Source organism: Aethalodelphis obliquidens, unplaced genomic scaffold, assembly GCF_003676395.1.
Source record: "Aethalodelphis obliquidens isolate GAN/ISIS:26980383/991018 unplaced genomic scaffold, ASM367639v1 scaffold1, whole genome shotgun sequence".
In the NCBI taxonomy this organism is placed as follows: domain Eukaryota; kingdom Metazoa; phylum Chordata; class Mammalia; order Artiodactyla; family Delphinidae; genus Aethalodelphis; species Aethalodelphis obliquidens.
In genome coordinates, this window is record NW_020837945.1 from 3,313,188 (window position 1) to 3,327,243 (window position 14,056).

A 14,056-nucleotide genomic window follows, 5' to 3' on the forward strand; every position below is an offset into this window, starting at 1 on the left:
GATAATCTCCCCATCAAGATCCTTATCTCAGTCCCACATGCAAAGACCATTTTCCTCATAATAGGTGGCAGGAATTGGGACCTTACCCCTTTGGAGACGTTTTTCAGCCCACTACTCGACCATAGCAAAACGATGGCCAGTTTTCCTTTCTCACTACCTGGATGGAGTGACCTCAGGCCATGGGAGGGTTCTGTTATCGGGGACGGTGTCAGGTTCTCGTTCATCTAAAGCACCAGCGTTCAGACAGAGGCCGAGCTCGAGCTCGGGGCTGACCATTGCAAGCCAGCTCCTCCCCTCCTTCAATCTGAAAGGGGGGCTCAGCCTCGGGGAGCCCACGGCCCCAGTCCAGGCCAGCCCCCCTCATTCCCAGAGAGTCTGGGCCGGGGGCCCCATTTTCATCGGTCTGGGGCTGGCAGGCCTCTGGCTCCCAGTCTGCAGCTTCTCCACCCAGGCCGTTCACCCCCTGAAGGCCCAGCTAAAGAGGTCACCCATTGTCCTCCCAGGGTCCCCTGCCCTGCGCTCAGCTCTTGTCTGAACTGGAGGCAAGCTCTGGGGGCCGGTGGGCTCTTGGGGAAGGAGGCAGCTGGCCGATGGAAGAGTTAGGGTGAGAGTGTGGCCCCCCAGGAGGGCTGGGTCTCTGCCCCTTTCCTGTCCCGTGACCTAGTGCCATGATGACAGTGGTCAGGCTCACAGTGTGTGAGTGTGTGCGGGGGTCACCCTCTGCCCGGGGTGGACGGAGCAGGGGGACCTGGTAGCAGAGAGATGGGGCCCTTGCTGGCCCACCTGGGTCTGAGCTCAGGGCAGCAGTGTCTGAGTGAAAGCTGCCCCTGAGAAGCCGAGTCTACCCGGAGTTGACACAGAGTGGGGCTGTGAGCGGCTCATTTGACCTCAGGGCCCCGTCACCTGTAGGGACTGCAGGCTGCTGCTCTGGGACACGGGCAGAGGCTGAGGCTCCCCGTTCCGTCTGCTGCTGGCTTCACCGTCCTTCCCAGAGCTCGGGTCTGGGGTTACACCGAAGGTGTACGTCCTGTGGGAGAGGAAAGAGATCAGTGTCATGACGACCCGGGAAGCATCCGGTCGTCACGTGATGGAGAGCACGCATGCGACACGACAGGTGGGTGGGGTCATCGTGGGGATGAAACGAAACAATGGTTCAAAACGGCTCAGTGCCCAGCACATAGCAGCTCCTGAGCCAGTGGTGGTGGTTCACGTTCTCCGTCACCACCTGTTACAGACCAAACTGTGTGCCCTCAGGTGTATAGTCCTGACCCCCAGGACCTCCGAATGGGACCCTATTTGGAGGTCGGACCTTTAAAGAGCTGATGAAGGTAAAATGAGGTCACTAGGGTGGGTGCTAATTCAATCTGACTGCATCCTTTTGAGAAGAGGAGATCAGGACACAGGGACGACAATGTGGGGACACTGGGAGGAGACGGCCATCTACACACCCGGGAGAGAGGCCTCGGGAGGGACCAGCTTCAGTTGGACCTCCAGCCTCCAGGGCTGCAAGAGAAGGGACACCTGCTGTTTAAGTCACCATGTCTGTGATATCTTGTTATGAGGCCCGAGCAAACCAGTGCATCATCCTCTAAGAATCGCCTTCTAAAATAACCAAAGGTGTGAAGATGCTCATGGTTGGGAACAGGGATAAGGGAGTGGAACAGACACATTAAACACCATGGCAACACACAAGAAAGGCACAGATGCGTTAGCGGGCGGGCGGGTGACCACGGTGCCCGAGCAGTTGCAGGCGGAGAAGAAACTGCTGCTCGTCTAGGGGATCAAGAAAGGTGCCCCCAGGTGGGCAGCCGTCTGGGGGCTCTGAGGACCACTGAGGGCAAAGGTCATGGCACACCAGAGCTGTGAGAACTCCGGAAGGCGAGTGGCTGCTGGTGCCGAGGTGAGGAACAGGGGAGGGGCCAGGCGCCGACCGTCATGGATGCAAATCTTCCAAGAGCAAGAAGTGGCCAGGTTCCCGGGGAGATTCCCTTTAGAAAGCGAAAGGCCATCTTTGTAGCCTCTAGTTAAAAACAATTTACAAGCACCTCTGGTTCCCTTTCCCATGGGATCTGAACACCTGTCCTGGCGGTCGTAAAAGGACGGCTAGTTAGACTGAAGCTGTCCTCAGGAGGCCTGTAGTCTGCTTTGGAGCATGTGCGCTAGTTTCAAACAAGGCTGAGTGAAAAAGAGACAATCAGAGGAGAGAAATGGACAGTAGCTAGAGAGGGAAATGGGAAAAAAAGAGCTTGTGCTTGACTTTGTTTTTAAGATGACAGCATGTTTGCTTGCTGGTGGGAGCCATTGGGGAGGGCCTTGGGATGACAGGTGATGCTGGCGTGATGCCCTTGGAGGGCATGGGATGCCCAGGAGGGATGGGATGCCACGCGCCGTGAACAGGTGGCCCTGGCTAGGAGTTTGGACCCAGCATCACAGTGTGCTGTGGGGAGAAGGGCACGTGGGCCCAGAGGCTGCAGGTGACCGGAGCGGGTGGACACCCTTCTGACGTTCACCTGTCCCGGTGGATAGGAGTGAGGAATGCAGTAGGTGGCCTCTGGGTTCAATGAAAAAATCGGACACAAATCAACGGGTGGGCAGAGTGTCCAGGGATGCCTGGGCCTCCAGTTTACGGGGGAAGAGAAGGAGGCAGACAGTCCGCTCACGTGAGTGACTGGTAAGGGAACGTCATCTTTGTTACTATTCTCTGGAAAGCATGTTCTCATCTTGCTCTTTAAATTGTAGTATTCTTTATGATTTTTAACATACAGAAGGCTTACATTTTAAGCATTTAATAATCAGTATTAAAGACACATCTGTTAAGTCTCACCCTAAGATCCATTCCACTGCTTCTCTGCTTTCAAAGCTCTCCCCAGTCCAGAAATCAGAAATACAGTCGTTTAAACTGCCTTCTATTTTAAAATGAGTTTCTTTTTCTGTTTAATTCTTGACTCAGAATTAAACTGATATCAGTGTGTGCTGTGAGGTCATACAGAACATCTTTTATTTTACACCCATTTATTTTCCTATTTCTGATGTATTTATCAGATAGGAACCTCCTAATATACCAGGTCTCCTGCTCTGTTAGCTAGTCTGTTCCACGGATCTATTTTTTCTCTTTCCCTCAAGTCAGTACCATATTATAGATTTATAACATGCTTTTAATATCTGGTAGGGTAAATATCTCCTCTCATCCCTTTTATTTTTCAAAGTGTTCTCAGCTCTTCTCGCCTATTTATTCTCCCAGATAAATTTTTCAATCACTCAGTGAAGTTCCAACAGATGATCCCATTGGGATTTTCCCTGGAATTTCATTAAACCTGGAAATGGCTCTGGGAGGATTCATTTTGCTCCATCATGAACGTGGTGTGTTTCTACTTATTCGGCCCATTTGTAAATGTTTGCCTTTCTCTCCCACAGTGGCCCCAAGTCCCCCAGTTCTCGTAAAGCTGATGGCTCCCAGGCCTCCATCCTGAGACCCTAACCGGGTCCTGAGCTGGGAGTGGCATCATTTCTCCTGCATCTCAGGGGCCCACAGGCTCAGGCCACCTGCTTTTCACCATCACAGCCGTACGCCCGGGACCCTCAGTGCCCACGCGGTGTTTCGATGTAGTGAACTCACTTCTGAAACTGTCTGCCAGTCGTACCTTCTCTTCCCATCTTGTTGCCTGTCCTGTCCTGAGCGGTAAATCCTACTGGCGGTGAGACAGGCTGGGACCTGGGACCTTTTGCTGGGACCTGGGACCCTTTGCTGCAGGCCTTGCACCTGGACACACCTCTCCTCCAGCAACAGAATACAAAGAAACTGTACAGGACTAAAAATAACTGAGTGCATACCCAGTTGGGTCAAATTCTGGACCCAAAAGATACAAAGAGACCAAAAAACCCAACTGCCACTTTTGAAGAGCCTGGAGCAGAAACAGGGCGTCGGGAGCAAAAGCAGGGCACTGCGCGTGCCCCCCGCACACACCACCACCAAGGGGTGGGCAGACCACCTAAGTCGCCCCTCCAGCCTGACCCCTGGACACACCCTACCCTCACCCCATATAAGGAACTAGCTCGCCCCCCCTCGGGGAGCAGGCAAGCAAGGGAACCTGTTGTTGGTTCTCACTCCGCCCTGTGGCAGCAGTGGTCCCAACAAAGCCGTGCCTGAATTTCTTGTCTGGCCTCTGATCAATTTCCATTGATTAAGGAAGCTAAGAGCCCTGGTCCTTAACAGCAGGATCCAGGTCAAATAGATTTACAGGCTCATATTCTCACAGCGTCAGATGTCAGCACATTGGACATCTTTAACTGGTCGTAAATAGACAAGAACGTGATCCCCATATGCAGACCATTGACATTTCCCTCTTCTAGTGAGCTGGCTCTCAGTATTTGCAGAGTCTCATGTTGACACAGGAAATGCTGGTGGGTTTCCCCTTCCTGAGGGCGAGGTGTGGCCCTCCCGCACCCTGCTCCCGGCCCTCGGGGCAGAGAGTGAAGCCTCCTTATCTATAAATAACATCTGTGAAGCTTACAGCTGGAGAGGAAAATTGAATTTTTTTTTTTTTGCTACTCTTTCAAATGAAATACAACCTTGATCACCATGGGGATGTTGGTGATGAGAAGAGAAAGGAAAGAACGTAGCATTTTAATACTTCTGTTTTTTTCTGAAACCTCGGAGACCCACTTACTGCTTAACTTACACCATAGAAATAGATGTATTTAGATTCTCCCTGGCTTTTAAAAGGCGCACAGCTGCCGTCTGTGGGGTTGTGTGGACTGTGTCTGCTAGGGATGCCGTAGCGAGGTACCATGGACAGGGCAGCTAAAGTAACAGATACTTATTCTCATACAGTCTGGGGGCTGAGTCCAAGATGGAGGTATGGGCGGGGTTAATTCCTCCAGAGGCCTCTCTCCTTGGTGTGTACACGGCCGTCTTCTCCCTGTGTCCTCACATGATCATCCTTGTGTGTGTCTGCGTCCGGATCTCCTCTTCTTATAAGCACACCAGGCAAATTGGACTAGGGCCCACCCTGTGACCTCATCTTACCTTAGTCACCTCTTTAAAGACCCATCTCTAAATACAATCACACTGTGAGGTGCTGGGGCTTCAGATATCAACGTGCGAATTTGGGGGACACAATGCAGCCCATGACAATATCTCTATTATGTCTGAGCTGCTTGCCAGGAGCTTGCTCTGTGGTTTTGGAAAGTTACTGAGCATGTATTGCTCCAGGGTTGGTCCTCTCATCTTGGCTCAAAGAGGACAAAGTGTCCTCTAAGCTCTAACGTTCATGGCTCCTTGTTCGAGATTATGCTACATACATTCTTGTCTGTGGAGGGTTGAAAACTGCTGTGATTCATGACTATGTTCCATCAGTATCACAGTGGTCACCTCTGATCTTTTTCTTCAAAGTAACAGGCAAATATTGTGGGGTCATTTTGTTGCTGAGTAAATCCAGAGACCCTGAACCATTGGCACAAAGGCTGAATTGTCGCACTGGTGATGGGTCACTGATGTAAGGCCAATAATTTTTCCTGCTTGGGTTGCACGTCCCAGGTGTGAATTCTGTGCTGACACTGTCAGAGATACTTATCCACTGTCTATAAACAACAGTTTGTCTGCCCACAGCTAAAGTAGCCTTGGACAGTATCATCGGATGGCATTTCTGCTCAACCAATTAGTAAGGTGTCCAGACATTCTAGGGCCATTTTCTGAATTTGAAAGTTTGAATGTTTAATAAAGTACACTTTGGGCCATTTTAAAAGACTTAGCCAGGACAGCTGAGTCCGACAACAGTGCTGGTTTTCTGTCCTTCTGACCCATAATCACATGTCACAGTTTGTCTTACTTCTTCCCTAGCACAGCTGGGGTGCTTCCAAAACACGGCCAATCAGACACCCCACAGCCCAGCCCAGTACTTAGTTTTCTCTTCTTTTGCTATAATTCTTGTTAATACTTATCAATTCCTAGGGGAAACTTGTTTCTAGAAGGAATAGTCCCAGAAATGTTCAGCTTAAAAGCTGGAACCGTTACTTTGGTGACAGGTGACTAATAATAGATTAACTGTGAGGTGAAAGATGCGATAGCCACAAACTCATTTTCTCCAGAATCTTAGCTGCATAGTTCTAGAAACATCCAGTTTGCCGACTGCCTGGCGACAGTGATGCTCTCTCGTCCTGAGCAAGGATTGGAGGACTTGCTAGAGGACAGGGACCAGACGGGAGCCCACACCACCTGGACCTCAGATGGTCAGTTGGGGTGGAACCGGCACCTTCTCCCTTGTTACTCCTTAAAGGGTTCATTGGACCGGGTGATGGTCTGAGCTGGTTCTAAAAGGAACCAAGCGCTTCCTTGATTGCGTGATGTCATCTGGCCCCTCCACCTCCCTGGGCCCAAGTGTTCTCAGCTCTCAGGGATGACGATGGACCTGATTATCTCTGCAGTCCCTCGTGACACCAATGTCCTGTGATTTTGTTGTGGCCACTGGACACATGGCCGTGTCCACACCTGCAAAACTGTGCTTCTCCGGGACGACTGGTCTACCCACACCTGGGATGGCTGTGATCTTTTCGTGGAAGCCATATCCCTTTCCACGTTGGGTGTGGGAGAGCTTGGAGCCTGGGGCCCACAGCGTGCATGGTGTGCACAGAGCTTGGCCCTGGGTTTGTCTGACTTCTCTCCCTTTATTCTCCCTTTGACCCAGTTTCCTTATATTCTTTTCTTTAAACTTAAAATTGATTAATTTAGATTTTGAATAAGTAATGCATTTCTATGGTTCACAAAGTTAAAAATTATGCAGCGGTAGAGGGTGAAAAGTCTCCCTCCCATTCCTATTCCATTCTCCCGACTCCCACCCTCAATCCTGCAGGTAGCCTCTGTTAGACGTTTATAGACATCTTCCCTTCCAGGAAACTTTTACGTATGAACGTGCACATAAATACATATTGTGCAGATAGAAGTACAGATGGTAATGTTTTAATGCATCTGTTCCCCACAGTTAGTACTATCCTATACACATTGTTCTGCAACTTCTCTTGGAGTTTTTTATATCAGTACATAAAATACTTCCCTGTGATCATTTTTAAAAACCTCAAGTATTCTACTGTATGGATGTATCATAATTTATTTCACTGGCTTATCTTTAATTGAATTATCTCTTCTACGGAGCTTGTATGCTTCTATAATTTGTTATGCTCATAATAAGGAAGTGGTATTTTGTAGTCCTTTGGGGATTATGATCTCAGAAAAGTTTTGTAGAGTAATTGATGTTTTCTGAATGTTTTCAGTGGAAAACCACAAATCAACCAAGATATTTACCGTATACCTGCAGGGATAATGTTGCCAGCACGGAGAAGGCAATTTTTACCAACAATGGAACTGTCTAGAAGCATACAAGCACCGTGGCCACTGTTTCCAAAAAGACGCTCTCAGACACTAAGTCTGAGAGAGGCGTCTGGGCTGCAGGGGCAGCACGGCGCTCACCTGTGCTTCACCCAGGTGTCACACTCGCTAGCTCGCTCCGTGTAGTTCTCGGGCAGGAAGCCCCGGCAGCCGGTCTGCTGCGAGATCCCAAACACCCAGCCCTCGCTGGCTTCCTCCTGCTGCGTGGGGTCCACGAAGATGTAGTCACCGGGGCTGAGGGTCAGCTCATCCATGTTCTGCGGCTTGTACTGGAACAGGACCCTCAGGGTCTAGAATGGAGGAAAGTGTCTTCACGCCTCAAGCAAGGGTGGGTTCTGTGTCTCCAAGACACATCCAAGCCTCTGTCTGATGACAGTAGAATATGACGAAAGGAAGTATACACTTGTTCAGATACATTCAGAAACGAATTTTGGTATCTATCTATCGTCTGTCTCTCTAGTTATTATCTATCTATCATCTATCTATTATCTCTCTATCTATCATCTATCTATACATATCAATCATCTATCTATCTATCATCTATTTACCTGTCTGTATCTATCAATCACCTATCTAGCTAATCTATTATCTATCTATCTACCTCTTATCTACCTATCAATTTATCTATCTACCTATGTATCAATCTATCTCTATCATCTACCTATTTTATCAGTCTACTAGCTGCCTACCTATTTATCTCTGTTTACTTATTTCTTATATGCAAATCTCGAAGCATAACCAGATGTTCACATCTGGCCCCCTTGGAGTGAGGTTATTTACAGCTTCTCCCACACCACAGAACACGGTGGATCCATTCATACTTGTTCCATGGGTCTGAAAGGAGCGTAACAAGCTTTCTATCCAAAGCAACCAACCCCATGGGGAGGGAGTCTTGAACCGAGGCTTCACTCAAATCATTATCTGAACAGATTAGCAAGCAGCATAATGTATTCATAAATCTTTGCAACCGTCCATTTTTAATACCAGAAATGTTTCCACTTTTTCCCCAAATTTCTGTGTCTGTGACTCATACATACAAAAGAATGTTAATTCCCAAACGCAGGCCACAGAATGATTTTAGACAAGGGATAGAAGTTCGTCCTTCTGCTGAAATACCTCCATCCGAGGGCTCCTGCGGGTCAGGGCTCCGTCAGGAGGGCAGCGTTCACCTATTCCCATGGCGGGGTCCAGTCCAGCCGTCCGCCTGCATTCGCTCACCTGGTAGTGTACAAAGCGCATGTCCCGGGAGTAGAGTGCGGCCGTCCACTGGCAGCTGTGGCCGGGGTGGACGGCTCTGGCCAGCTGCTCCAGCGTCCTCTGGTGGTGGGGATAGAACTTGTGGGCCAGGGTGAGATGCAGCTGCTTGGTGCAGGGCTTCACGGTGCAGTCTGTGAAATCACGCAAACGAGGCACCTTGACCCAGACGTCCGCACTGCACGCCCGGGGTCTCCGCATCCGGGGCGGCCACGAGCCCGGGCTGGGGGTGCAAACGCCTTTACACACGCACCTCCTGCCTCTGCCCACTCCCCTCCCCACACCAGCGCTCCCCCGCCAGGGCAAGGAGTTGGCCCAGACGGGCCACCACACAGAGGTCACCTCGCTAAGGAGGTGGCCGGGTACTCGCAGATTCTACGAAGAAGCAGGAAAGCAGAGGGTATAGAGACACAGGTTTTGGGGGCGGCTGTTTGTGGCCCATCAATTTGCAAGCTAATTGCCCCGACAATTGATTCAAATCTCCTTCATCCCCCGGGGTGTGCATGTGACACAGTGGCCTGAACGGGTGGGCTCACGCTCCAGTCAATGGCTTTTTGTTCAGTTGCGGAGTCTCTGGAAGAAAATGCCCTAAGCAATGAGATTCCATCAGGCATCGCAGTGCCTCTAATATTCTGCTGAGGAGCACAGGCTCCGGACGCGCAGGCTCAGCGGCCATGGCTCACGGGCCCAGCCGCTCCGCGGCATGTGGGATCTTCCCGGACCGGGACACGAACCCGCGTCCCCTGCATCGGCAGGCGGACTCTCAACCCCTGCGCCACCAGGCCCTGGTCTTTTGGAGTGACCTCTGCCCTCATGGCCCCAGCCCTCCTGGACCCCATCCCAGGGCCCTCAGGTTAGTGGGCAGCAGCGTCCGCGAAGCAGCCAGGATCCGGTTTCAGCCAGGTCACAAAGCAGCTTTGTTCCGGGGAGGCGGTGATTAGTGGAACTGCACAGACTCTGGAATCGGATAGACCTGACTTTAGACCCAGCTGCCCCGTTTGGCAACTGACTTTGGGGACCATCCTGGTCTGACTCAGCTTCAGTTTCGACAGCAACAACTTGAGGATTGGACGGGCTGTCCTGGGAAACCGACCTCTTAACCGTAAGGTCCCCGGGAAACTTTCAGTAAATCTTAGTTACCTGCTACCTTTCTCACAGGCAACACTTAGCAACACACAGGATCCGTCTTCCCCCTGAAAAACGTCAAGGATGATGCACCCACTTCCTGGAGCCCAGACTTGGCAAAACCCCATTGATGTCTCTCGTCCTCTATCTGAGCCTTTGGTAGCAAAAGAGAAACCGGCGAGGTCTCCAGGCCCTGAGCTGCGGGGGAGAGGAGCTCGAAGCAAGAGAGCATGTGGGTGGCGGGGAAATTCCTTTTCTTGGGTGTTCCAGACGAGGTGGGGGGACGGCCTTGCCGTGGATGAGTCAGCGTGGCCTGGGAAAGGCCCGCTGAGGTCATCGTCAGAGAGATCACTGAGTCACCTGATCTGAATGGGCGCTTGTCTATTTCTCTGTGTGGCCCATGCCCCTGGGGACCGTGAGCTGGCCAGGAACACACTTGCTGGCTGAGCTGTGCCTGGTGCCTCCCGATCCATCAGGGTCAGGCCCAGGGTGCCGGCCGTGGAGGGCAGGGCGGAGCCTGCTAAGGGGTGGGCGACGGACGTGAGGTCAAAGCCGGTTTCCTGGGGTGTGGAGCGGGTCAGCACGAAGCCAAGGAGGCGTGAAGCAGGACGTGGCCGGGCTCTAGTGCCAGGTCCACCACCCACTGGCTTGGGAACTCTGTTGTCACAGATGGCCACACCCTGGGTGGCCTAGAACAACAGAAATTTGTTCTCATGCGTCTGGAGGCTGCAAGTCCAAAACCAAGATGTTGCAGGGCAGTGCCCCCCGCTGAAGGCTCCGGGGAGGGTCCCTCCCAGCCTCCTCCAGCTCCTGTGGCCCCAGCATTCCTTTGCTTGTGGCCACATCCCTTCAATGCCTGCCTCCGTGGTCACATGGCCTCTCCTCTGTGTCTCTGTGTCTTCCTGTCATACAAGGACACCGGACTTAGGGCCTGTCCTACTCCAGTGTGACCTCAACTAATTACATCTAATAGAGACCCTATTTCCAAATAAGGTTCTTTTCTGAGGTTTTGGTGGACTTGAATTTTAGGGGACACTTTTCAACCCATGACAGTGACCTTGGGCAGGCACTTTACCCTGCACAGCCCTCGGTCACTCTATTTTTAAATGAGTGGTCATTAAAAGCTACTTTTGGGGGGCATGGGAGTAAGTGAGGTACTAGGCCTGCTCGGAGGCAAGTGGCTGATACACTGCATCAGGACAGGAGCCATGTCCGTCGTCCTTCTAGAGACAAGGAGATTCAAGAGCCATCCCCTGAACTCACGTATACATAAGGGAGGCAACCCGCAAGGACATGGGGTGAGGTTATCATTAGCTGCAAATATGACCCCAGACTCGACAAGCGAGCCTCCAAATGGAGATCTGGGACTAAGGAAATTATTCATGTGACCGACATCTGCGTGCATACATGTCTGCAGGGGGCAGGGAGGGGTCCTGCTACCAGGGTGCTGCGGCCTCTTCGAGTTTCAGACTCAGCAAAGCACAGCTGTGCGGAGCACCTCTGAGTACCAGGACCACGGGGAAGTTCCCCAAACATGCCGCACTGTTTAAAGGGCGAGAGCCCCAGCCATTTGCAGAGAAAGAAAACGACTCGGGGGTCAGAGGACATGATTCAGGTCCCATCATCAACCAGAGACGCGGGAAAATTCACACCTGAGGTCAAGTCTGGAATTCTTCCCAGTAAACCCCAGCCGGAACCTCAGTCTCCAGACCGGGGCTGGTGTCTGAGGAAAGTGAATTTGGTTGATTTGCAAAGTGAGTCTAGATAATTTTCCCCCCAAGAGGCCAAGGAGACAAGACTACGCTCAGACCTAAAACATTAAAATGAATCAGCTAGGACTTGTGTTCTACATACAGCGCTGGCCTGGTGAGGAGGCCTGCCTCTGTGGGCGTGGGGCTGGGGGAGCCCCAGCCTACGATCCCCTGTCATCATGTGACCACACACCGTCCCTCCTGGGACAGTTTCCCAGCAGCTGGAACACGGCTGAGTGTTTTGAAAAACCACATCGATGCAGACAAGGCTATTCCCACTCAGAGAAGAGCCCTCTGCTAGTTCTGAGCCTTTCTATTCGCTCACTCTGTTTTGTTTTTAATTAATTTTTATTGGAGTATAATTGATGTACAATGTTGTGTTAGTTTCTGCTGTACAGCAAAGGGAATCCGTTAGACATATACATATATCCACTCTTTTTTAGATTCTATTCCCGTACAGGTTATTACAGAGTATTGAGTAGGGTTCCCTGTGCTCTACAGCAGGTTCTTACTAGTCATCTATTCTGTGTATAGTAGTGTGGCTATGTCAGCCCCAATCTCGCAATTTATCCCTCGCACCCCTTTCCTCCTTGGTAACCGTAAGTTTGTTTTCTACATCTGTGACTCTGTTTTGTAAATAGGTTCATCTGTACCATTTTTTTTTATTCCACGTATAATGATGTCATATGATACTTGTCTTTCTCTGTCTGACGAAGCTCACAGTTTTGCAGGACATCCTGGCCCGTTACGGAGGTTCTAGCTAATAGTTCAGCCTCAGGTTAAGGCCGTGTCATAGCTGCTGGCTGTAAAGGGCCAGGTGGGCGTGGAAGTGACCTGGTGAGGGTGCAGACAGCCCTGTGCCCGGCCAGCCCGTAGGAGGACCGTCACTGCATCGGGGAAACAGCCTCACTCTTGCTGCCCTGGGGTCTGCCCGTCGCATCCGAGTGTGGCGGGCTCAGCCCCAGGCACAAAGGGACCACTTTCTATTAACCGGGCCCCGCGTGTGCTTCTGCCTGGGGCTGCCTACCTGCTAAGATGGAAGCTTCCGTGGCGAACATCACGGCAAATTCCTGGATGATGTCTGCGGTGCTGTCGTTCACGAAGAAGCCCAGGTAGCTGACGGAAGAATGGAGCACCAGAGGCACGGCCGAGGGGAAGGCGCCCAGGGTCCTGTCCCCGGCTCTCTTCAGCGCTTCGTACAGACACTCCAGCTTCTGGTCCTCGCACTGAGGGACAGAGACAGGACGTCACCTGTTACCTTAGCTAATAAAAGTCAGGCAGCCTCGGGAGCCTCCTTTCTGTCCACGATGCTGTAACATAACTTAACTAGTCCTGGCGTTTGGGGTGATGGACCCGTTCTATAGCGGGTCCCCAGTTTCTTACAGAATTCAGGTCAAGCTCTTTTTGGAATAGAATAGCCTTTGAGTGCCCAGGTCAAAAATCCATTGTCCCTCTAAACATGTGCCTCACTCCATGTTGAGTTGACCCAACCCCGCATCACATCCTGAGCCCCGTCCTCCGGTCCTGTGGCCCACAGCTGGGCTCAGCGCTGCATCACTGGCTTCTGGAGGTTTCCTGTAGACACCAAGGCAGCCCCAGGGCGCACCGCTCAGAACCTACCCTACTGAGGAGGGTTGTAGCCTACCCCTCAGCTGCTGACCTTCAGACCCGGCAGCAGGCCACACACTCGGCCAGTGACCGAGCCATCCTTGCCCCCAACGGGGTCTCCTCTGACGTGGTCTTGGCTCACAAGCTCCCCCTCAGCCCTGCTGTCACCCACTCCCCTGCCCTCTGGCCACACAGCCCTTGGCTCCTTGCTCAGTGGGAACGACTCCACGCGCCCGTGTGGGACCCCAGTGGAACCCTGACAGAGCGACCCCCTTCGGGGAGCCGGCCAAATCCCGCTCTCCCCAGCAGCGGGCTCCCTCTGGGCTCCCCACAGCCCTCTTTATTCTCTGAGTTATGAACCTTAACATCGTTGGTAATGCGCACCCTCAGCCCCTCTGCTAACCAGGAGCGCGCTAAATTCAACCCTTTCTGTTGTATCTTTGCAGTCCTCGTAGGGCCTGGGAAGCACACGGTGCCTGGAGGGCACTCACCTCATGGTGCCTGGAGGGCACTCACCTCATGGTGCCTGGAGGGCACGCATCTCGTGTGATCTGGGGGCAAGGAGCTGCGTTACACACCGACCTGTGGATGACGGCGCTGTGCGGTGGTTGAGCGTTATTTTACAGAACCAAAGGCAAGAGTGAATCCCTATTACACTCCTGTGCTGCCAAGGGGCGCTCAGCCACCAGGGCAGTGTGGGACGTGGGGTGGGCGTGAGGGGGCAGCTACCTCGAGAGGAGGGAAATGTGTGTGTGTGTATCTACGTGTATGGTGTGTCTGTGTGTCATGCTGTGTGTGTCTCTGTGTGCATATCTGTGTGTGTGACATGGTGTGTGCGTGTGGTGTGTCTGTGTGTCTGTGTGAGATGCTGTGTGTGTCTCTGTGTGTCTGTGTGTATATCTGTGTGTGTGACATGGTGTGTGTGTGTGTGTGTGTG

General features: G+C 52.0%; 1 protein-coding gene and 1 non-coding gene across 2 annotated transcripts in view; one reads left to right on the forward strand and one right to left on the reverse strand.

The window, feature by feature from the left end:
• Positions 1-14,056, reverse strand: part of UBASH3A (ubiquitin associated and SH3 domain containing A) — a 40,225-nt gene that overhangs the window by 19,653 nt on the left and 6,516 nt on the right. Inside the window, exons 4-7 of the mRNA XM_027090384.1 lie at positions 12,539-12,737; positions 8,600-8,769; positions 7,463-7,671; positions 904-1,027 (exon numbers count right to left, since the gene is read on the reverse strand). Of these exons, the coding sequence (XP_026946185.1) occupies positions 904-1,027; positions 7,463-7,671; positions 8,600-8,769; positions 12,539-12,737 (702 nt within the window). The remainder of the gene's footprint in view (positions 1-903; positions 1,028-7,462; positions 7,672-8,599; positions 8,770-12,538; positions 12,738-14,056) is intronic.
• On the forward strand, positions 2,043-2,175 carry LOC113623969 (small nucleolar RNA SNORA61). The gene has a single exon (XR_003434149.1). It is a non-coding gene; the product is annotated as a small nucleolar RNA SNORA61 (small nucleolar RNA).